Source organism: Etheostoma spectabile, chromosome 12 (assembly GCF_008692095.1).
Source record: "Etheostoma spectabile isolate EspeVRDwgs_2016 chromosome 12, UIUC_Espe_1.0, whole genome shotgun sequence".
Taxonomy (NCBI): Eukaryota; Metazoa; Chordata; class Actinopteri; order Perciformes; family Percidae; genus Etheostoma; species Etheostoma spectabile.
Genome location: NC_045744.1, coordinates 11,134,566 through 11,159,392, shown reverse-complemented (window position 1 = coordinate 11,159,392; position 24,827 = coordinate 11,134,566). Strand labels below are relative to the sequence as shown.

Below are 24,827 nucleotides of genomic sequence, written 5' to 3'. Positions count from 1 at the left end.
GGTTTTTATTCTCTTTGATTTGGCGCCAACTAGTGTGTTTAAATGGGATCTGCAGTCACAAGTTTCGTACACCCAACCGGAATCCGGATGTCATCATCTGCTTTTGTCTCAGCATCCAGCCCAGAATCCCACCCCACCGCCCTACGTTTATTTTTCTCAAAAACACATCGAGAATGTCGGGTTCTTCTAATCTTGTAGCTATGAAAAAAGTCGTACAGCAGCTCCGTTTCGAGGCGAGCATTAACAGAGTGAAGGTAATTTATGTGCTTATTGTTTTTCTGCCACATAACTGAGCGGGAAATCTCAATCGCTAACGCTAGCTGGTGCCGGAGGCTAGCCGCTAAAGTTAGCCGCTAGTCAACAGGCGTAGCAGGGCGTTTCTTGGACCGAAGCGAAGTATTTAAGCCTGCTACATTGTTGAGATTAATCACTTAACATCTGACAGAGTAGAGATAATGTCGAGACCTTTAGCTTATTACAGAATCCGTATATAAAGATCACCAGACCCGGGTTGTAACTTAACTTGACGTTACGTTAAAGTAACGTTAAAACGGTTAACTTGGACATTTTCTAACGTTACTTGAACATTTACCTGCTTAATAACCTCTTTAACGACATTCCTTTTCAGAAGTCTAAAGCCCCGTCATTGTTTTCACAGAGATAATGTAGATACCTTTTATTTTGTAAAATAAAGGTACAGAACAAACTGACAAGACAACTCTGAGAAGTCGATTGACTAGCTCAAATGAACAAAGGAATACGATTTAAACAGAAATAATGTGTGTGTACTTAAGATTATGAATGCAGGAGGTTGGTTTTGAATATTCGGATATTAAAGTAGTTTTCCTTATAATTAGAGGACTCATAAGTGAAGGATTAAAAAATAAATAAGGCCCAATTGAAGCAGCAAGAGCCATAGATATGCTCAGTCAAGCTTAATAAAAACTTTCTGCAATTTCCAAATATTGCAATCGAGTACAGTCTTTCCGGATGGTGTCAGGGTTATTTTTCAGACTTTGAAAAGCTCGCTCCCGATCCATTGAAGACATTATACAACTGCTTTCAGTGGCTGAAAACTCAATGGAATGTCCCTTTTAACCAGTGTTTTTAAGACTCTAAGACAACCCTATGTCATGGTTTACATTGTGGTTCCTCTTCTGTTCCCAGGTCTCTCAGGCAGCTGCAGACCTTCAACAGTTTTGCATGCAGAACGCCACGCAGGACCCTTTGCTCACCGGTGTGTCCTCCAGCACCAACCCTTTCAGGCCACAGAAGGTCTGCTCCTTCTTGTGAAACCACTTCATTCATTGGTGAGTCCGCCACCCTGTTGACCCATTCAGGCACACACCTGTACATACTGGACATACCGCACGTGCAGCTGGTGGGATTTCTGAAAAGGTCTGAAGAGTAGCTGATGTACTGGTTAAAAATTCCGTAATTGCATTTTGATAAAGAAAAGTGTTCCCTTATGTGCATCTTGAAATTCAGGGTTTCAGTGAAATAAAATGTACTTTAATGAAAACTTTTAATTTTTTTAATGTGGCTGTTTAATGTTGATGGTTTCCTCCACAATAAAACAGTGACTGTGGTCAGCTTGAATCAGTTTTTAAGAGAGCTTCTTTTTTTTTTTTAACTCATAAGTTATTTAAAAAAAAAAAAAAGATTCACAGTGGTGCGGCCCCCCCACACCATTGTGAATCTTCTCAGATGACTCCAGCATAATGTACTACTTTGCTGTCTACATGAATGCATACTATTGTTTTCCTACAAAATTAAGAAACGCATGCTTCAGTTAGCTACTAACTTGGGAACATTATGGATGTTTGGTATTCCAATCCTCAACCTAATCTATTTTCTATTTGTCTTTTTTATTTGTTTGGTCCTGCAGGCCTTCATGTTGATGCTACAGGGAAAAGTTGACCTCAACACTGCTCCTCATGCCAAGCCATTATACTGCCACAGGATCTCTCGAGTGTAGAACACATTGGAATCATGTCAGGAAGATGCCCATCTATTTTCAGCCACAGTAGAAGAAAGGAGACCGTTTTATTTTTCATGGCACAGTGTGATTTTTGAGGAAATAATTGTGCCTTTTCTATTGTTCTATTTTAGTCATCACTGTTCTGGACTTTTTTGTATTTAATGAATTAAAAAAAAAAACATTCTTTACTACTCCAATGTTTTATTTGATGTGATTTTGATTGGCATTTTAATTTTTTTTCTCCCCTGCAAATTGACAACATTGCATGATAGTTCTGCTGTCTGAAGTATTTTATTATATTCTAGAGGCAACAGTAGCAGGTGATGTATAAGTTCTAAGTTTTATATTTCAATACAAAACAAAGAACAGGGATTTAAAAAAAATAAAAAAAGAATAATAAATAGAAAGTATTTATTACAAAAAGTATTTATTACAAAAATTGGGTTATAGGGGATCATGAGCAGTGGTGGAAGAAGTAACTATTTATACTTTGTAAAATATACTTCACAGGCCTTTTTCCACTTAAGACATTTTGACATGTCACAGTAGCAACAATGGCCAAATTCCATTTAGCTGCTTCTGTTTTAGGGTCCTGGTATTGTGCATGGTGGCCCACTTTCACAGTGTCATGGCTAACTGTCTGGGACACTTAAATAGAGCGCTAATACGAGTGTTATGAGTAACGCGTGCACCTTTTCCTTTCATGACAAGTGAAACTATAACTAACTCAATAAGTCTTGCATTCTAAATTGCATTTAAAAATACATGACATGAAAATATAGTATAAACTGTAAGTGACAAGGAAAAGTGACTTGAAATAAATTGACTTAAAGTTTTTTTTGGAAAATAACACTAAATTGAAAACACACTTTGAAAAGGGAATTTAAAAAAAAAAACAATGAATGCAAGTACTCTCAGTACTCAGTAAAACTGTTAAAAACGATGAAATAAGATTTCATACTGGAATTTATCCCCCTAAAATATATTGCTTTTTTTGTTGTTGCTGTGTAGCTATATTTATTGTGATATTTTTTTTTCCGTCATTTTTGAATTAATATTAAACACATAGGGTTCAATAGAGCAGAAGTATACAGTATCATAATATGGAAATTAAGTAGAGTACAAGTACCTCAAAATTCTAAAGTACAATATGATCTAAACCAGATGTCTCTTAATTAAAATATCAAATGTAGATTTTGTTGGCATACTAATGCACATGTAACTGATTGTACTTATATGAACTCAGTCATACAACATTCATCAATTAATGATAAAATACATGATCAAGTCATCAAATATTAAGAAAATAGTATCGCACCGTCATCCGTAGGGAGCCCATGATCATCCGAAAGCGATTGATTTGGCTCTCGCGAGAAGTGAACCAACGGATGATGTCGGTCAGATCCTTTCTTCAACTGTCTATGGTCAGAACGCTTCCGTGAACTCTAGGGGCTGAACCCAGGTCGGTCTTCTCGTCTCGCTCCTTCTGCGGTTACACCACAGCTCGTAAATCAAAACTGCTGCTCGACCAGCCGAATGAAACCATCCTTTTCTGACCATTGTGAAGAATGAATCATGGGACAACGTTACTGTGGAAACAACGGTAACTCATTTTGTTAACCTAGCATGTTAAAAACGATAAGCTAACAAAAGCAAATGTTGAGCGACGATATGTCACGTGCAGGCATTTGCTATATATATGTTTGCTGCATGGTATCTCTTGTCTCCCCGTTGTTTGTACCCGGTTTCAGCCAGCTGCAGGGAATGGTTTAACGTTACGTGATGCTAACGGCTAAACAACGTGCTCATCCTTGCTGATGTAACGTTAACGCTAGAACCATGAAAGTGTTTTTTACAATCAGCTCAATGAATACCATTGGTTGACTGGCTCGGTAATCCGCTGTGGTTGAAAGCAATACAAGAGTGAATGCGATAGTGAACCACAGCTAGCATGACGATGCTCCAGCATGGGTCAACGCAGCTCCTTTGCCTCACAGCCAGCAGTGGGGTGCCTCTTTTCACAAGAGGAGCCGCCAAACAGCTACCCTTCTCTGTCATCGGCTCCCTGAATGGTGTCCACATGTTCGGGGGTGGGCAGGGAGTGGTGTTGTCTAGCTGTGAGACTGAAGGTGGGGGTAAAGTAGTTTGGAGAGTTTTCCAGGACAGTGTGATGCTCATCGCTGTGAGCGGAGGTGAACAAGGTGGTGCATGCAGCAGCAAAGAGGAGCAGGTCCGCTTACAACGCCTCCTGGACAATGTGTGGAGCTGCATGGTGCTGGTGTTGGGGCAGGATGAGCTGACCAATGTCAAGAATGTTGAGAGGCTGAAGAGGGACTTGCGATCCTGCTTCAGCCTCATTGATCAGCTGTTGGAGGAGAGACAAGAGGGCATCCTGGGTAACTTGACACACTGCGCTGATTCACTGCTGCCTCCAAACCCCACTCTTCTTCAAGAGGCCGTGGATGGCTTTGCTCAGGCTGCAGACAGTGAATTTAGCTGCCTCATCGTCCATGGACGGATAGCTGCAGCAACTGAGAAGTGGTGGCGCCTGGCACCGCAGGAGGTTGTGCTGCTCTCTGGTTTGTTGCGATCCCTCTCAGCCTCTGGATCTGTCTCTTGTGATTACCCAGTTTTCCTTCCTCAGGGCAGCCCCACCGTGGCCCACCGCCTGCTCCGTTTCCAACTGCTCCCTGGGGCAGATGTGTGTGTGCTGTGCGGGCCAACCCCGTCCCTGCACAGTGCCGAGAGTGGGCTGGTGGGTCGTTTTTGGACACCCCTGGTGGAGACCCTGAGAGACTGTCTGGCTGTTGGAGAGCGCTGCTTACCAGGATCTGTATCCCTGCGCCCTGATGTGCTGGCACTTCTTCTCATCAACCGTGAAACGCGACGCTCAGTCTCCTGTGTGCGGACTTCGACTAGTCATCCAATCGGGGACCCTCTTTTACCCTCCAAGGCCCGCTGCTGGGAGCTACTGAAGCTCTTCTACATCTTCAGCACGACACGCTACTTCAACCAGGAGGAGATTTTGTGTGTCTTGCCAGAGGATAGGGCTCAGAGAAGCAACACTGAAGACTTTGTGCTTGGATTCTCCCATCAGCCGCTACAGTGCTATCTAGTTACAGAAGAATGCAAAAGCTATGGAATTCAGACACCCCAGCACCAGCTCTTTCTGCTCTTCCCACTGTCAGTGCCCACCTTTGCACTGCGTACGGTGGCCACAAAGACTCTCTCTGATATAGTCGCAGCCACCGGGTTTTAAGTTTACATTGTTACATATTTATTTTAGGTAAACTCACCATCTTTGACTTAGTAATATATTAAATTACAGGTAATTCCTTCCAATGTGAATTTGGATTTTGCTTATATTAATGACTGCAAACATTTATGTTGACTAACCGATGTAGAGGCGTTCAAATAAGCTTCTATCTATCTTTTGTACGGACAATGATTAACAGACCACTGGTAAGAGATTCACAATATAAAAGAATATCACTGTTAATGGTCTCACTGGGTATTTTCAACAAATCACTGCTCAAGATTGTAATACTGACTGAAACATTTGAAAATGTCATATCAACGTGAACTGCTTTGAGCTTTGTTTTGCATTCAAGAGTTAAGTCTAACTTCGCTGGCTTCAATGCTGTCCCGGTAATGCAAGCTGGTTAGATTTACTGAATAATTAACATTATCATTACGATTGCACTCTAGCCTTTTTCACAATGTATAAGAGAAACGTGAAAATGTGACACTGGGATAAATAAGTGCCTTCTGTTTGTTGTTTTGGCATTTTGAATCATTTGGTGACAATTTCTTGTGGTTTCATTTCTAAATATAGTTGATGGATGTGGGGGTTTGTATCATTGTGTGATTCATTAAAATGTGTCCTTATGCTAATGTGATACTGATACAGTTTAGAGATGCCACGTTCGTGTTTGTTTTTACCGCCATTACCAATTGCCGATCGTCAATGAGCCATATCGATCGATACGATTGTTTTTTGTAATAGCTGTATTACAGTTTAGGTAAGTTTAACTGATGGTAGGGTATTAGGGTCTCCACCAGGTGGCAGCGTAACCTAAGATATAACTGGAGAATGTGAAGTTGCCGTCAGGCTGTATTGCATTTTTGGGGGGGTACCATCTTGTGAAGAGCTGTTAAACTGCCACGGTGGTTCCCTAAAAAAACCTGGTTTCATTTGGGTTAAAAGTTGTTAAAACTGTCAAATGTGATCGAGAAGGGAGTAAAAAACAGAGCGCATCCTTACAAGATGGCGCCCCCTACCAACATGTGTTAAAAATAACTATACGTTATGCTGTGTATGATTCTACCACAGCCATGGATTCTACAGTATATTTTAAGGATAACAAAAAGGTAACTCGCTGGTAATCCGCTTGTTGTGCTAACCGCAGTAGGCTACATGTTGCTAACCGCGTAATGTTACAGCTAAGTGTCAGATCGGAACTCATGCTTGTGATCTTTGGTTCAACTTTACGTTCATCGATCATTTTACAGAGTAAAAAAATCTTAATCTGAGAATAGAAAGCATATCTGATGATCACCCGATTGCATGCAATTACCGAATATCGGCGGCCTATCAATCGGTGCATTCTTAATGTTGGCTCTACCGGTTGAACGCGAAACTTGATGAAAATGAACTGCAAATAAGAACCACTTGCCAAAATGAGGCTAAGGGCAATTAAGCAGCCCGTTTTAATATTTGTATTTGTACTGAAACTGCTCGTCAAAGATAGTAACTTTTTCTCAGATATTTTCCTAACAGTTATGAGGCACAGACACTTTATGGGAGTTAATGTGTATTCAACTATGAAAAGAAAAATTAAAAGCATCTGCCAGAGAGTCTGCTCTAATCACTATCTGTACCCCCACCACATGCAATATAATAATAATAATAATAATGGCAGTGACTAGTGACAAAATACCTACCCGTATTGAATGAATACTTCATCTCATGATAATTCCAGGTATTCCATGTTTTGTGTTACCTGCACTGCTAAATTGCAGTCACAATTTCTGTGTAAAAACACAGTTTTACTAGAAGTCACACTGAGGTTCAGTAAGATCCCGGTATGTAGTTTCTAATTTTAGATGCTCGTTTTGTGTGTTTAAGTTCCTTTTGTTTATAGCATGTTACAATTACTGTGATTACAGAATTATTACAGATCTTATCAAAGGAATTTGCATTAAACCACCTTAGCAGGTAGAGGAAAGTGGGCTGCAGTCAAACTAGAAGGAGCCAAGAAACCTTCAAAGTATCCACCCAAACCGCATGAACACTCAGGACACAAAAAGTGAGGTGCAGGGAGCTCAAGACAAAGGTGGAAGATGCACCCGGTTCGCTGATATCCCCCTAAACCACGTGTGCAGTCTAAAACGGTTTCAGCTCGGTAACCGGAGAACCGACGGTGCGTAACATAACGGAACGGAGGAAAGGGGGGGGGGGGACTGTTGACTTGAAGCCACACAAAGGGGAGGGATAGCCTACGCCCGCTGGCTATGGTGTTGACATGTGTGCAGGAGCGATCATACCCCGATCATCTCAGAGTGAAACGCTTAGCCAGTTACAGCAGGGTCTTTAGAAACTTTGATTCGTTTGGTCGAAGCCGCACTTGTCCTGTAACTAACCTCTGGAAGGTCTGAGGCGGAACGTTTTTAGCAGCGCACAACTTTGATTTCCCTCCTCTCGAGTGAAGCATCCACCGTGGTGCAAGTCGCTGTGCACCGCAGAGACTTTAAAAGCTACCCAACTTGTTGAAAGAAGGCCGTTGAAACATGTCAGCCACACGGTTGCAGTTGCTGGCGCACAGAAACGCCCTGCTTTTAAGCCGGGGGCCAAACGAAATGTTAGCCGGTGGTGGTCCCAGAGTCCGAACCCTCACATCTCAAACTCTGTCCTCTCCCGCCAGAGCTTTATCGAGTCTGAGCGCGACTCGGCGTGGGCTCCCCAAAGAGAAGATGTCCGAGAATGGCGTGCGATGCCGGGCCAAGGTGTTGACCATCGACAGCATGAACCCCACGGTGAAGAAGGTGGAGTACGCCGTGCGGGGGCCCATCGTGCTGCGGGCTGTGGAGCTGGAGAGGGAGCTCTCTGAGGTTTGTACCACTGTTCATACCAAAACAATCCTCTCTGGACCATACTTTGTATCTACTCTCTTATTGAAAGCTCCAGTCATCTGCTTTCTGTCTTCCATTAAATCAATTATAGGCTACCTGTCAGACTGTGGTTAAAAAAAAAAAGTGTTGTACCTTTTGTAGATCCAAATACACCAGTGTGCCCAATATATTTTATATCAGAAGAAATTTGGTACTCAACCTAAAAGTTTGAAAGCCATTTAACTGAATTTAAAACAAAAGACTGGAAAAGTGTTGCTCAGTCTGGACTTGCCATAGTGATCTGTTCATATTCATTTAAATCTCTTTGAACTTTAAATGTTAACCTCTTTATGATACATAGCAGATTTCAACTTAAAGGGTGCTCTGAAAGCAAATGTGTGCACATTTGTGCTTTTTGGCTGAGTATTAATTAAGTCAGCGTCTTGTCAGGAGACATGGTCTAACTGCAGAACAGCAGGTTTCCCTTCCTGGTTATACTTTCACTATTAACATATAGCATTAACAAAGCATGATCCCATAAGTGAACTCTGCGTGTTATCGCTTGCTATGCTGCTTACACACACCCTCTAATCAAAGTCCATCAGGTAGTCAGTAATTCCGGTTGAACTCGCTCATGTCATAAAGTCACTAGACTAGTATGACGTTAATGCATAACTTGTTTTGAAGCAGCTATCTCCAAATCACAGTGGCTTCTGGGACGATCCTCAGTGAGAGGTTAATGTCCACAGTGTCACTGTCTGACTAGTGATGCACATACAGGATGCCTCGCTTTACTTCTGATATTCCTCAATGTTCAATATGTCCAACTTGGCTGATCTGTCAACTATTAACAACTGGGGAAAAACAGTGTTATATTTGTTGTGACTGATCCCCTCAAAGGTTTAAAAATGGCGCCGAATTTAAGTAAGCTTTTCAAAATCCATTCTTTTTCCTTTGTTTTTGTCCAAGATATACATAGGCCAGTTCCAGCTTGTTTCTAATATAAATGCAGACCATTTGTGCATTTCTTTTTCTTTGTTTTTACTCTATATTTGATTCCTTCCTCTCACACAGTTCATGGTGATGTGGCAACCAGCTGTTATTGTACCGAGTGCAGTCTGGTGTGAAAACTGTCCTCTTTTGAGTGCTTTTCCCAGGAAGGGATGAGTATTGCAAACAGGTTCTTGCACAGGTGAAAGGGCCAGCAGGGACTGTAATGACAATGGCACCAAAGATTTGTTCTGTTGGCTTTGACCTGTGCTTGTCTGCAGCTGACCCCCGCTCTCTTTATAGCATATTTGTTTTCTTAGAGTTTGATCAGGCATGATCAAACTGATGTTTGCATGTTCGAAAAGCAGAATAAATAGCTTTTGGATTCAGCTTGTAAAATCTAGTCAATTACAATACCTTATCACATTTCTATCTAAGACAGGGGAAACACTGCGATTTCTTTGTTTTTTACTGCAGACTTTCCCGTTGCCCGTCTTTTCAATACTACACCGCTCAGCCACAAGGTAAAAATGTACCATAAATCATCTCCAGTCCTCCCAACTGTTGTTCTTTTGTCAAAAACAAGTTTGCCTTCGTTTTACAAACTCCTCCCTTGTGGTTTTGATGTGTGCTTCTTGGAAATGGTCCAGGCATTTGCTTTCTAGATCAACAGCTATCACTCACAACAATCACACACACACCACACACCCACACACACACACACACACACACACACACACACACACACAACACACACACCACACCACACCGACAACATGTGATACCCTACTCCACTTTCCTACACACACCTTGATTTTTGGAACTGAGGTATTTGCTTTTCAATTGCTATACAAGCGCATCCTTTTTCTTTGAGACAATATATTTATTTTAGATTTTTTGAACAGGAAATGGAAACTATACAGACTTGGAGCCATCTTTATGCACCAGTTAACAGGTGCACAAATAAAGCTTTCACATGCAGTTACTACATTGTGCTCTTTGTTTGTCCTAATGAGCTGCTAGTGAATGGGGACCTTTCTGACGTCGCTATGGTGACAGACCACAGATGCACCAGGCTAGTTTTTTATTTATTTATTTATTTCAAATTCTTTCCGCATATTCTACCAGAATAAAAAGCAATATGCAAATATCCAAAAATCTTTTCCATTGTACAAATAATGAGTGTATATGGTCTTAGTTAACTCAGAACTTGAAAAAAAATATTTTTTTTCCTTCTTTTTTTATAAAGTTTATGATAAAGTTAAACATTTGTCAGCTCAAGTCACAACGTTATTTAAAAGTACTTTAATGTCATTGGTGAAATGTTTTCTTGGCAGAACCATGGGAGACTAAATAAGTACTGCTGAGCTTTACGTCAAGAGAGCAGTTTTACCTTCTGTATTGTTTGCTTGACTGTTTTATCAGCGATGGCGGACAAAAAGCTCTGGCCTTTCGAGTTGGTTCTCAGGAACAGGGGTCAGTGTATTTCTAAAAGATCCCCATAATGAATGGGCGGTACTGATGACCTAGGGCTGTTATTCTCCTGATATGATGTTATTGGCACAGACTGAGAGACGCCTCTAACGTGTGACCAATGAGAGAGCCGGAGACTCAAGCCCATTAAAATCATCTGAACTGGATTGGACCAGCCAAAACAAACAGGTTGTTTTGATTTCCACAGGGTGCCAGTGTGAGGTTCCAGCTGTGGCTTTTCTGCAGTGTTATGCTGTACCTAACATCTGGTGTTAACAGCATGTGTGTGTGTGCGCGTGTTTGTTTGTGCACGTGTTTGCCTGCATTGCTGTTTGTTGTCTGTCGGTGGTCTCAGTTGCTCAAGAGATCATCTTTCAGAAACATTATATTATTGGCCTGGAAGGCAGTAAATGAATACCTATTATCCTAATTATTTTTGACCATGTTTACTGCTGTCATATGTCCCGTTCTGTTTCAGGCCACACTAAGGAGGTTAAAAGTCTCTGGGTAATGTGTGTCAGAAGGTCAATGCTATCAGTACGATAAGGTATATTTGCACAGTTCAAAACTTTGCTCCCATGTTTGTACCTACTCTCTGCATCATGGCTGTTGAAAATACACAAAAGTGTCTGCAAGTGGAATAAAAACAAAATGTAGAGAATGAACCGTTGACACCTTACACTACCTTTCCTGAGTAATCATGACAGTGAATTATTATTATTGGGGCAATTATGAACAGATGGTACACACTTGAACAATATACTTGTGTGTACAGTGTGTCGTTTTGCTAATACGGTAAACATACCTGTTTGGAGGCACTTTACTTTGGCCTGGATAAAGGCGTAGCGGCAAGTCCAGAAAGGTTAACGTTTTGGACATGATACAGAAGTGACGGTATAGCTCATAGTTAATTGAGCCCCTAAGCTTGCTAGATATTTTAATTCCCACCATTTTTGTAAGAACCTGCAGGAAAGTTACTGGTTCAGTGCAAGCAACAACCAATCTAATCTATCCCACAAAAGTAGTTATTAGTAAACTACCAAACCCACTGTGCACTCAGCAGCTGCTGGGCTCTCAGCCTCTCGTGGCATGACTGTTTATAGAAAATGTATGTGTGTGTTTAAGCCTGTGTGCGGGCGCACATGTCAAAGGCGTTTAGTTGCAGTGGGTGTTCTCAGCCAACCCCATTCTCTCTGACAATTCTAGTCAGCTGAGGAAATGGACAGCCACATTTCTTGTGTACAAAGTGAAGAAATTCCCTCATTGTTTTACACTTTTGTCCATACTTCCGATGTATAATCATTTCTTTTTGTCATGTTTATGCTCTGCAGGGAATGAAGAAGCCCTTTTCGGAGGTCATCAAGGCCAACATTGGTGACGCTCATGCTATGGGCCAGCAGCCAATCACTTTCTTCCGACAGGTCTGCTCCTTAACCTTACCCCTACCTCTTATCTAAATTTAGCACCTGACTTCTGACTTGTCTGTGTATATGAAACCGATTTCTTACTCCTTAATGAAGTTTTTTAACACATTCTTTTTTTTTTTTGTCCCGTCTTATCCCGTAATCTGTGCAGGGTTTTGCATATTGTCCCCTCCACCCTTCATCCTCACACCTCTCTTTGTTTCAAGGTCTTGGCACTGTGCTCGTACCCCGAACTGCTGAATGACAGCACATTCCCAGAGGATGCTAAAAGTAGAGCACGCCGCATTCTGCAGTCCTGTGGAGGGAACAGTATGGGTGCGTTGGTTTTCTGCACAAGCACAATGAGCCTTGTTAAACCACAGTTGCTATTTATCACTTTTCTCTTTGTGTTAAATGCGGCTTTCTGCTGGTTTGGCTTGTTACGTTTAAAGATTTAAGTAGAAACTTGTATTGTCTCCATCTAAATCTCCCTCAGGTTCCTACACGGCAAGTCAGGGCATAAACTCTGTGCGTCAGGATGTGGCCCGCTACATTGAGCGAAGAGATGGCGGTGTGCCCTGCGACCCAGACGACATTTATCTCACCACAGGGGCCAGCGACGGCATTGTGGTACAAAACACCTCGTCTTTTAAACTGACTTTGTGTCTCTATTGTACTTTTGCTTATTTATGTTTGTTAAAAGTTACTAGATGTCTCAATCATTTTGTAGGGTAATTTATTGACAACATTGAACTGACAAAACTAATGGATTTTGGAGTAACTATTTTTGAAGGACACATCACACAAGCTGAAACTAGCAGGAAAACAAACCTCCTGCAAGAACAAAAGTAGCATTTATATAAGATCAACAAGAAGCTACGAAGAAATTCAGTGATGAAAGCTTGGTCTAACATACTCACAACCCCTTGTAATAGGTTGTCTATGAGTTTAAGAATAAATGTTTCCTGTTTATACTATTTCAATTCAAGTAGATTACAGAGTCCTGATGAGTTAAAACCAAAAAACGAACACACACAACATACTCATACACTTTTATATAGCAGTAATGTTTTGTCATCATCAAACGGTTTGCATGATGTGTTCTTTTAAAAGAGAACTAACTAGATACAAAGCACTCATCGTAAAAATGTAAGTTAAAGATCGGAAAAGAGTGCACTTTTTTCTGATCTTTAACTTACATTTTTACGCCTATAAAGTGTCATGCGTACAAAGCTACAATGTATATATAATTCTAAAATATACAGCTGACATATATCATGTTTATACTCCCTATTCTGCACTATAAGACCATGCTGAAACTGCTGGTGTGTGGCGAGGGTGCGACCCGTGCAGGCGTCATGATCTCCATACCTCAGTATCCCCTGTACTCGGCTGCGTTGGCCGAATTGGGCGCCGTGCAGATCAACTATTACCTTAATGAGCAGAAGTGCTGGAGTATGGACATCAGCGAGTTGCAGCGTGCCCTGGATGAGGCCCGGCGCCACTGCAACCCCCGAGCGCTGTGCATCATCAACCCTGGAAACCCCACCGGTAAAGTTTCCTTAGTAGTTGTCAGTAATTTTACATATGAAATCATCTCATTCAGCACTCTAGATAATCAAGTATGAGTTTAAGGAGATAGACAATTAAAAAAGACTTGAAAGTGTAAAATTAGGTTTCGGGTCTGTTTGCATTATCTAGTTTAGCACACAATGTAGTCAGACAATTTGGCCTTAATTTTAAAGACCAAAACATTATTGGGGGCAATTCTTGGATAGTTTACAGAGATGGAGACAGGAATAAAATGTAATTGGCTGGGATCAATGGGACGTTGCTGTGCAACCTGAAACTACTAGGTCCACTAGAAGGCCCAGGAATGAAATTACTTTAAAATGAGCTCCTTTCTGCATGAGATGTATTGCATCATTTTGGATCTTTGTAACCACACATTCCATGCACCCTGAAAGAAGAGCCACTAGATGGCAGTAAATGGACATAACTGCCTGGCTAGCCACCACTGCAAACCTTTCTCCTTAACACCTTCATGTTCACAGGGCAGGTTCAGAGCAGACAGTGCATTGAGGACGTAATCCGATTTGCAGCAAATGAACGTCTCCTCCTCATGGCTGATGAGGTACCGTCTCTCTGCATCTCTTTTGATATCCGCATGTTAGAGCTGCACGATATGAGGAAATGATCTAATTGCGATAATTTTTGACTGATATTGCGACATGATTTACAATATTGGAGGGAATGATCATTTTTGTATCATTCTGATTTTCATTGAAAAATATTAAGATCTAAAAATCATTTATAGTGTGATTTATTTTTTATTTTTTTATTAACGAGGATCTGTACAAAACAGATTTTTTTCTTCAATCTGTAGGATACAATTTGTAGGCTAGGACATCTCTGCAGCACCACAATACATCATTCAGATTGGTTTGACACTTATTTTGTCCTCCATATTGTGATTTCAATAAAATTGCAATTAATTGTGCAGCCGTACTGCCCGCGTTATTGTTTTTCTGTACTGTCTTCATCTCCCAGGTGTACCAGGACAATGTGTATGCTGAAGGTTGCCAGTTCCACTCTTTTAAGAAGGTTCTGTTTGAAATGGGGCCAGAGTACTCGGATACAGTGGAGCTGGTATCGTTCCACTCCACCTCAAAATGTTACATGGGAGAGTAAGCAATTCTACTCTACTACATTCTGGGATGAATCTAAAAACAAGTTATTTGCTGTTTACTGTAACTCCATCTCATTCTGTCTTTTTTGTTTTCTTTCTTACGTTTTTTTTTGCGTCACATCCTAATGTTTTCTCTCCCTCTCAGGTGTGGCTTTCGTGGAGGCTACATGGAGATCATCAACATGGACGATGAGGTGAAGGCCCAGCTGACCAAGCTCGTGTCTGTCCGTCTGTGTCCTCCTGTTCCTGGACAGGCTCTAATGGACCTTGTGGTTAACCCCCCTCAGCCTGGGGAACCGTCACATGACACCTTTATCAAGGTACACACTCTACAGCCCATAAGCAGAAGGGGTTGGATTTTGATTTCATATTGATTATACACCGACACCAGTATCATTATTCATTCTCTTTGCAATCAGTACACTGCAATTGATTATGGATTTTACCTAGTGATATATTTATTTATTTTTGCTTTAATTGACTCTTTTGAGTTTTTTTCTTAAGCTAATTTCAACACACTCAAAACATCTGAAATACTGTGATAATCAAGGTGTTAGTTCAGCCTTTTGATAGTTTATGGCTGCTTAACGTATATAAAAATGTCTGGTACATGTTGCTATGTTAAACATGACTTCGGCTAAATGCATTTTGTTACTGTTACATTTTTAAAAAATACAATCTCTGTAAAACTAAATACAGTCAGTATGCATTATTTCCTGTTATATCCCATTATATTATTGTTCTATGAAAAATAACTGTTATTCATGTGGTTCATTTTTAAGATTGTTTTGACTGATTGACTTGTATGTAATGTATCACAATAGTGTCGTATCGTGAGTTACACCACAAAGCTGCTTTTGGAAATCTTAATATAGTAGCATCAGTGACTTATGTCTTATTATCAAGTTATCTTGTGTGTAGAAAGATGCTTTGTTTACCTCATGGCATTCATATGGTCCCTGTTTACACTTACGGTAGAATAACTAGCACGACTGTTCGTCTATCTCATGGAGCTTACAGAAGTCGGGAGAAGTTTTAGTAGAAAACTTTGTTAGAAAAGGCCTGAGACACAGTTGGCCATTGCTTTACTTCCAACTAATAAAATGTTCAGAATCTGAATCAGCAAAGGGTTAATTGCCACAGTAAGTTACTGTATTTGCCTTGGTGAATGGTGCCTACTTACACAAACACACATATTAAACATAAACTATAAATACAGAAACAAATATGCTAATTAGCTATTTTATATAAGAAAAAGGATGCTCAGCCAGGTACTGGTACTATAACATAACCTTTTCCGTAATTGGTCATTTGTTGTCATTTGATTTAGAATCTAAAAAGAAGAAATATTGCCAGAGAACTGGAGAGTCTTGATGACATCTCTCTTTGGTTTACTTTCTATTCTCTCTGTCCTCTCTATTCTGTGTTTCCTCTACTTTCTCTACTCTCTCTTACCCAGGAGCGCACAGCCACCTTAAGTGCCTTAGCAGAGAAGGCCAAGCTCACAGAACAGGTTCTCAATACTATTCAAGGCATCAGCTGTAATCCTGTTCAGGGCGCCATGTACTCCTTCCCTCGCATAACCATCCCTGAAAAGGCCGTCCAAGAAGCCATGGTATGTCTACTCCTTATAAAAGTTTCAATGATTTAAGTTTGACTGTGTCGGCCCTCCAAGGAAATGACATTGATGCGGAGTAAATGGATGTTATAGTAAAATCTTTTCTACTCATCTATCACTAATCGACTAATCGTTTGGTCTTATTATTGTTATTATGATGTTTCCATGGTCTTAACAGCCCTCATTATTCATGTTCTACTTGTACACAAGACCCACATATCATACTCTACACTATGCTAGATTAACTAACCCCATAGCTTGATTCAGTACACTGGGCGTTCACCACTTTGTTTGCTAAAGCAAACAAATGATTTCCAATAGCTTGTGGTTTCAAATCTGTCCCGAGGTTGACTGCTCACTACGAATTTCAGGGAGGGCTGATGAGTCGAGCCACTGAGAATCTGATTTGCCTTAAAGAGGATAAAGTCAGAGTACAGCTGATCTACTGACACTTGATCAATCCCAGTATCTTGCTCACCATCTTGATCACAGTCTTAGCATTGCTTAGTTTTTTGCAATGGTATTTCCCAAAACAACGCATAAAGACAGAGCTTCATTGACCACACACAGCATTACCTTCGGCAGTTTGAATAGAACTTATGTGCGGTTTATTGAGCTTGTTCCTGATATCAATACTCAGCTACTTCTAAGGCTGACACATTTTAAAACTGATTTAAATTAATTAATTTAAAAAGGCACTTTTGCAAAAGCCAGTGGACATGAGACACTTACGATTTAATGTATCTCAAATAGTGCTCCATCAACCTTAAGTTATCTTTGTACCAATGAAGAAAACGTTTTAAACTCTGAAGGGTACCTGTGAAGATAAAACCATGGAATTGTAGAATACAGTTAACACAGTAAAAATAAATTAACTTAAAGAGCCTTTTGAGTTTTTTTTCTTCTAATATATATATATAATAATATAAGCTCTGTATAATTATTTACGATTACCCATTTTCATGTTTAAAGAACAGGAATGGACTGTTGCAAAAAAAGCTCAGTTAACTGTATCTGCTTTCATTTGGTCTGATTCTTCTTTAAAGGGATTCGATTTTCTACAAATAAGAAAATATTAAGAATGTCAGTGTTGTGTTGGACATATAGCTACAGGGGTCGGCTACTATTGGCTGCACTTGTAAAAATAAATAAAAGTATCTACATTTTTGATCAAATACTTGCTACTTGAAATAATCTTATGCAAGCAGAATATTAAGCCTCCCATAGTGTTTTAATGTGTCTTTCCCTCTCTTTTAGGACAAAGGTCAGGAGCCAGATATGTTTTACTGCATGAAGATGCTGGAGGAGACGGGGATCTGCCTTGTACCTGGAAGCGGCTTTGGCCAGGCAGATGGAACCTACCACTTCAGGTACAGAACAATTCTATACTGTATATATAAAATAAGTATATCTCTCATATATTGATCTCTTCTAGAACTGCAACTAACAATTGTTACCATTATCTGTAGATTATTTTTGGATGAACAATTGAATTTTATGAAAAATACCAGTCACAGTTCCCTCGTGCCCAGTTTGGTTTAAATTGCTTTTTTTGTCTGACCACTGGTCCAAACCCCAAAGGTATCTACTTATTTATTTGAAATGTAGTCCTTAAAAAGATAACGTGATTATCAAAAGTATTCTGTTGATGGATTGATTGATTGATTGATTGATTGATTGATCAATCAACCAATTGTTTCATCTCTAGTTTCTTTGTATCTGAGCTTGTTGAAAAATAAAAGTAAGTTTGACATTGAAGCTCCTTACAGACATCCATCTCTAATTGTAAATCTGACTGCAATTTAGAATTTAGTTCTCACTTTGAATGAGTGCCTGGGTTATGTAAAAGAAACAAAGGTTAAAAAAAAAAAACATACATTAAAACATACAAAAAATACATTTTGATTCATTCCAACTGCATGGTGGAAATATTGCGCATGCAAAGTGGCTCTATGTCCTGTCATATCTGAATGAAGCTATAAGTAACATTGATGTAGAAGTCACCTAATAAGTCAGAATGTCAAAAAGGGCAGATAGGTGAAGCCAGCAATGTTACATATTCCATGTCTGAAAAGGGCTTGATGGAAGACACTCTTTAGTTATTGAATTACTTTACAAGATGATTTTTGAGCAATTCTTCAACATTCAAAAAATATTAAAACACTTGCGACACTGCTGTTCAAACCACTTTTACCCTTATGTCTTTCTTTTCTTATCCCCCTCCCTCCCAGAATGACTATCTTCCCAAACCGACGAAAAACTAAAAATCCTCTGAAAAAACCCCCCCCGGATTCCTAAAATTCACACCCGTATTCTAAATTGCCCTCTCTTCTTCTTTCATCGCTGACCCCAACAAAAGAACCAACCTCAAAATTCCTGCCGAAAAGTGCCTTTTCTCCCCTACTTGGCTCGGTGTCCTGTGAGGGGCAATTCCCTCTAAAACTTTCTCTTTGGACTTGGGCAACGGATAAAAGGCACTGTTTTTGTTTTAAAAACAAACAAACTAAAGAAGAGTTTAAATTTCAAGATGATTGAATTTTGGTAAATAAAACAAATAGGGTTTTTAAAATTTTGAAAAATACATGTACTTTAGGTCTTGTATTTTTAATATACCGATAATTGTCGGGGAATCCCAAAGATAAATAAAAAGGTCAATTAAAAAAGGGTGAGATGCTTTTAAATTTTTTTAAAGGGGTATAACTTTAAAAAAATTACTTACTACTTAAAATGGTATTTTACGGAGAACAGCAAAAAAGTCCCCATTTCCTACTTCAGAAAGAAGTTTTGGAAAAAAAAATAATCTAAAAATTTCTACATGTCTTGTTATTTTTAAAAGAAATTACTTTTGTTTAGAGTTCTGACGTGATTTTCCCCTTTTTTTTTTTTTAATTTCTCATACTTTTTTTCCTCTATCGAAAAGACAACTTAAAACCCTTTTTATCCTCAGTTTATGCAACAAACATAGTTATATATCTATTATATATTTATATCTCTGCATTCATTTACTGGAATAGTTCACTTGTAAAATGTTAATCATTTAAGAGAATAGGAGGGTTAATGTAATGCTTGACAGAAAAACACCTTTTTCCTCTTAATTCAGAAGCAATTCAAAACAAACCCTTGCTAAACTCATTTAACCCAGTAATGTTGCTGCTACTGCCTTGCTTGGTCTACTATGACCAGTGTCAAAGTGTACTTTTAGCGAACTTGTGATTAGTGTTGCAATGTAACTGACAGTAGGTCACTTTTCTCTCTACTTATGTGTTTTTATTACAAAAGTAAGTCAAGAAGTTAACACACTGCCCATTCCATGAGTGTTCATTTAGAGTGGTGTTTCAGGACAGCTCATTAATGAACGCCAATATTCACTAAACCAATTTATGGATTCATTATCATTAGGAGAGGCTGAACTCATAATTAGTCAAGTCATGTGGACCAGTGATTCTTATAGTGGAGTCCATGGCACTCTACCAGGGAGTCAGTGAAATGTCTTCAGATTCATTAATTTAAATGATCATGATATCAACATTTTTATTTTTTTACATTATACACAATAGTTCATACATTACTTTATAATCTAATTATGCATGTCTAACATCTTTCTAATATGTTCTTTTGTGTTGTTCTTTGACATAATCAACTATAGAAGTGTAAAAACTAGGTTAGGTCAAATTATTCCAAGGGACATGTAAGAGGGAATCCCCAGTATATTCTCCTGTTGGGAAGTCTTCTTGGCTGAAAAAAGATTGAGAACCTGATATAGACATTTTCCACTAGCAATAAAGAGTGGGATTGCTCCTCAGATGTCCCACACATTTGGGAACTGTCACCTCACCAATATTCAAAATGTTGAACAACATGTAGAAACTGCATCTATTAATCAGTCATATGTTTTATTGCCTAGTTTGCAGTATCCAAGCAGGCTGGGATGATGGATGGTAGTGGAGAGTGTGTGTGTGTGAGTAAGTAAGAGAGAGAGAGAGTGAGGAGTATAGACTTTGAAAGACTGTGTAGAAAGTGTGTTAAAGTGAAGCATAGTCTGAAGGTGTTTCCTGCTCTCTTTCTCTCTTCTCCACAGTGGCTGTCAGCTTTAATTATCTTTGACAATGGGTCTCCTGAATCCTAATTATACTGAGCCTTGTCTTTCCTGGAGCTCCTCACCATTCACTCCAGCAACATGACGCGCTCCAACGTTCCAGTCCTCTTCACCCTAAATTAATTGGGTGTGTTTGCGTTTTTTTCTCTCATCTCCTGACATCTTTAGGGAATCAAAGGTCATCATTAGTTTGGGTGAGGATGGCGGGCGACAGAGACAGTCATGCATCAGGCAGCAGCGCTATCATGTGACTGTCCTGATTATGAGAATGGCCGGCCTTTATTCCCTGTAAAGTTGACGAGATTCATGTGACTGACCTGAACACTTTCTTGGGGCTCAGTAGTTTTTCAAAAATTGACAATTATGTTATGTGCAATATTCTGTTTGTGGGAACCGTTATGGCCATTATAGTTCTTTTAGCTAGTTCAAGTCTTAACTTTGCCTGGCATTTAAGATAGAAATGGAAGGTCATTCCACAGAAAATGTCCCAGAAGACTCACACCAAAGGTATGCCTATTCAATATCATAACTTTAAATTAATTATTTTTCAATCCAACTGTTAAACAGGAATTTATAATCAAATTTATAAATACATTTATAATCAAAATTAACAACTGAAACCCAACAAATTTGTTCCTCAGGGAAAAAAAGTAATTTCACATTGCTACTGGGTATGGAAATACTGTAGCTGCAACCCCATTAACATACAGGATTTACAATCCAGGTAGCAGAGTTTGCTTCCTGGGGAAAACAACCCACTGGCAGCTTGCAGTTCTCTGTAGGCCTACTCAGTCAGTAGTCACCTATTCTGGGGTAACTAGACCATAAACTACCGCTGACCTGACAGAGCATCAAGACCGGCAGCACACAATCACCTGGCATACGTGCAGTTTAGTGTCCCAAATTCCACTATGGCCACACCAAGACCTGCTCTACGAAGCAGCTTGATTGGTTGGGGTTAGGTATTTGACCTTGAGTAGTTAAGGTTAGGCTAGAGTTAGGATTAGGGTTACGTATTCGTTACGGAATTTGGGACACAAAACTGCACGTATACCACGTATACCCAGCATAGGCTAGATCACCTACTCTGGTGTAACTGAACCACCAACTACCACTGACTTGATGGAGCACCACCACCCGGCTGCCCGCGGTGTTCTGTACCCTGTGCACAGTCAGCTATGCTACGGTAACTGAACCACCGACTACCGCTGAAGTGACGGAGCACCACGACCGGCAGCTCGCGGTGCTCTGTACCCATTACACAGTCACCTATTCTGTGGTAACTGAACCATCAACTAATGACCTGACGGAGCACCACGACAGCTGTACAAATTCACTGTAGCGGCCTAAACAGCTAGCAACTGCTGCTCTGCAGCACAGAGCTTTGTAGTCAATGTCATGTGACCAGTCGGAGGTCTCATAGTTTTCTTAGCCTATAATACGTTTTAGTGTTCATATGACTTGTTTAAATTCACATTCATTAGAATGTGTTGCAGCTGGCACTACCTCGCATATTTTGCAACAAGTCTACAGAAAGTATTCAGAAATGCTAAATCATCCAGGTCTGTTCTATCTTTCAACTTCATGTATTATTATGCTGCAAAGAATAGATAATGCAATGTGTAAAGGAGTCTGAGGATCCATCAGCATCTCCAATCAACAGAGCTGCATTGTTTTCTCGACGGTATGTGAAGTGTGGTACTACTTAAGGTTGAGCTAAACTCTATCTGCAATCACTATGTTAAACCCAGGATTGCAGTTAGTTGTATAATTGCAGATCTGAGGAAAAAAAGGGATTTATTTTCCCCCTATCATGTTTCTGAATGTAAGCCTGATTTGTGTAAGCATAAGATATTGTCTTTCACATCATCTTCCTTTTGTCTCTTTCTCCTTTTTCGACAGAGAGACTGTTTCTACAACTTTTAGAATTTGAAAGGCAAAGTCCCTCCCCTGTCTAGTGTCCTCTATGGGAACGGAAAAAAAATATGAAGCCTAATTGTGCGTTTCATTTGTAGTAGCCTAGTCAGATTATCCGAGTTCTAAATCGGAAACATGCCCCCTGAAGTTGGATTTCCGAGTTAGGAAGTCGGAGAACCTCAAAGTAGTACCCTGAGGTTGTCAACAATTCATTTTTTGATCCCGTTTGAATTTTGCCATCCATACACGTTTGTCAATTTGAAAAGATAATTTGCCAAAAGTTGAAGGTTGGCGTAGGTTTGTCACAGTACCATTTTGTTTTGTGTGAAACTGCTCAGTGAACTACATCTCTCCTCTCCTAATCACCTGGCTTGCTAGCTAGCTGAGTAACTTATGTGTTCCACCTTCAAATGTTCAAATGGAACATACCTTACTTACTTGATGTGTTTTATCCAGCATCTATTAATCACCTGGGAAGCAAAGGAACTAACGAGACGCGTTGCTTGTGTGAGTAACATTACATCTTGGTACGAAACACAGGCAAGACACACTCAGTCAATGAAGAAGGGCAGCTCTAAATATATAATAAAAAAACAGTGAGAGGGAGGGAGTGATGATACAGAGATTGGGTGATAAATCTTGTTCTGATCAGGTTTCTCTGGTGCCCTCACACCCAAGTCTCTTTCGTGGGGTAATTAATCAATCCCAGACTGGAGGCATTGATCAGCCTCCTGCGGCCCTCGGTATGTTTACACTCCTCGATTGTATTTGCCACTAAGCCCCTCGCTGCCGCTCAATCTCATCGGCAGAACTGTGACACTCCGCCTGCTGACGCCCTAAGCAAAACGATGCATCGATTGACATCTCGATGAAAATCAATCTACTTATTTTTTTTTGATGCAAGGGGGATTTGGTTTTGTTATAATCCTTTGTTGTAATCCTGTATTCCAGGTTGCAATACATAACATTGTATCACAAGCAATCAAAACACTCCTGGAGTGCAGGGCCAAGAATTTCCTCAGAGACAGTTACACACACCTCCAAACATCTACAATATTTTCTTATTTCATTTATATGTTTCTCACAAAATATGAAGCCATAAAAGAGACTATTTGAAGTAGTTCTATAATTTGCAATATAACTGATAACACTGACCCTTTTAATATGGTTTGCATGGTTTATCAGACAGTTCTTGCTTCCTAAAGACAATAAAATAAGTATCAAGATCCTTTATTAAAGTGAAAGTAGTGGCAGGGCAATGTCAAATTTCGTAAAGGGCCTGCATTCAAATTTTAAGTTAAGAAAAGTATTATAAGAAGTAGTAAAGGGTCAAATGACTCATTAAGCGGAGTGAACTCGTTTAGTTTTTAAAATGATATAATTATTATTAACATTAAAACATAGGCAACCTTTTAATGTTGGAGTTGGTTGAGGTGGAACTAATTTGAACTAGATACTGTTTTGTGTTATAGTTAAATAAAAAAATGTAAAATGTATCATACATCATTAGAAAAGCATGTATTTTGTGTATACAATTTTAAACTGCAAAGTAAATAAAGGTTTTAAAGTTTTTGTTTGTCTGTCAACTGGAAGCAAATAACTCCGCATTTCACCCATCAACCCTATCAGGGGTGGGCAGCCATGATTGTTATTGCTTCCCTACCTTAAATACATCTAACGTTTCCTTTGGGATGAATACAGTATCTATCTTATCTTATCTTATCTTATCTTATCTCATCTATCTATCTATCTATCTATCTATCTATCTATCTATCTATCTATCTATCTATCTATCTATCTATCTCTTATCTTATCTTATCTTATCTATCTTATCTTATCTTATCTTATCTATCTATCTATCTATCTATCTGACCAGCTTTGAGTGGGTGGTGTGGCAACGCATTCTGTTGCCCCCCCCTCCCTGCTGAGCTGATTTGTTGAGCCCAGCCTATTCACTGGCTTCTCTGTGGAAATAGAAAAATAAACACTCAAATTCTGAAAGAGCAGAAGGTGTGAAAAGCAAGGAGGGACATTCATCTTATCACTGGCTGGGACACATGCTGTTTTATGAGTTGATAAACACTTGTCATTGCTCACATATTATTTCTGTTTATATTCCTGGCTGGTAATGAGAGATCCATTCAGCTTCCCTTCCCATTCACCACATCCACTCTTTGACAAACCTGTCTCAGCTATGATTGATACAAACACAATTGAACCCTGCTTAGCCACCCAGGTCAGGCTACATAAATGCCATACATATTTCATACAGCATCCCACTTTTCTGACAGAGGGATATTTTTTTTGTGTGTGAATTGAATTCACGCCTCATATTTCATTAGACACTGTGAAAGTCTTCTGTCTGTGGTCAGATGGGCTATATGTTTTATTCATGTCCTCTGAACATCTGCTTGTCCGGATGTCAAAAATCATCAGGCTCCCCCAGGACTCCTGCTTGACTGGCTGTAAATGAACTCCAATGTCGAGATTTAAAACAACCTGTCAGAGTTCTTCACCACCAGAGGAATCTTTCAATACAGCAGCCGAGG

The 24,827-nt window shown here is 39.7% G+C and overlaps 3 protein-coding genes across 7 annotated transcripts; all 3 read left to right on the top strand.

Annotated features, from left to right (window-relative positions):
* Positions 1-7: 7 nt before the first annotated feature.
* LOC116699814 (guanine nucleotide-binding protein G(I)/G(S)/G(O) subunit gamma-5) lies at positions 8-2,172 on the top strand. 2 transcript variants are annotated; one of them, XM_032532581.1, is made up of 3 exons: positions 8-254; positions 1,168-1,310; positions 1,697-1,752. In XM_032532581.1, the coding sequence occupies exons 1-2, from the start codon at positions 174-176 to the stop codon at positions 1,291-1,293; spliced, it is 207 nt and encodes a 68-aa protein (XP_032388472.1). In that variant the 5' UTR covers positions 8-173; the 3' UTR covers positions 1,294-1,310; positions 1,697-1,752. The 2 variants fall into 2 exon arrangements, with proteins under 2 accessions (XP_032388472.1, XP_032388471.1); XM_032532580.1 differs by lacking the exon at positions 1,697-1,752 and adding an exon at positions 1,889-2,172 and having other exon boundaries at positions 13-254.
* A 1,173-nt stretch (positions 2,173-3,345) lies between these two features.
* LOC116699808 (alanine aminotransferase 2-like) lies at positions 3,346-18,820 on the top strand. Of its 4 annotated transcripts, XM_032532573.1 has the most exons (12): positions 3,346-3,584; positions 7,906-8,092; positions 11,887-11,976; positions 12,186-12,294; positions 12,455-12,588; positions 13,266-13,509; positions 14,013-14,092; positions 14,509-14,645; positions 14,793-14,967; positions 16,107-16,262; positions 17,523-17,635; positions 18,497-18,818. In XM_032532573.1, exons 1-12 carry the CDS (start codon positions 3,550-3,552, stop codon positions 18,561-18,563), a joined length of 1,527 nt encoding a protein of 508 aa, XP_032388464.1. In that variant the 5' UTR covers positions 3,346-3,549; the 3' UTR covers positions 18,564-18,818. The 4 variants fall into 4 exon arrangements, 3 of the variants coding, with proteins under 3 accessions (XP_032388464.1, XP_032388465.1, XP_032388463.1); XM_032532574.1 differs by lacking the exon at positions 7,906-8,092 and having other exon boundaries at positions 3,478-3,584; positions 18,497-18,819; XM_032532572.1 differs by lacking the exon at positions 3,346-3,584 and having other exon boundaries at positions 7,516-8,092; positions 18,497-18,820.
* On the top strand, positions 3,591-5,902 carry fuz (fuzzy planar cell polarity protein). The gene has a single exon (XM_032532575.1). It carries the CDS (start codon positions 3,933-3,935, stop codon positions 5,238-5,240), a length of 1,308 nt encoding a protein of 435 aa, XP_032388466.1. The 5' UTR covers positions 3,591-3,932; the 3' UTR covers positions 5,241-5,902.
* Positions 18,821-24,827: the final 6,007 nt, after the last annotated feature.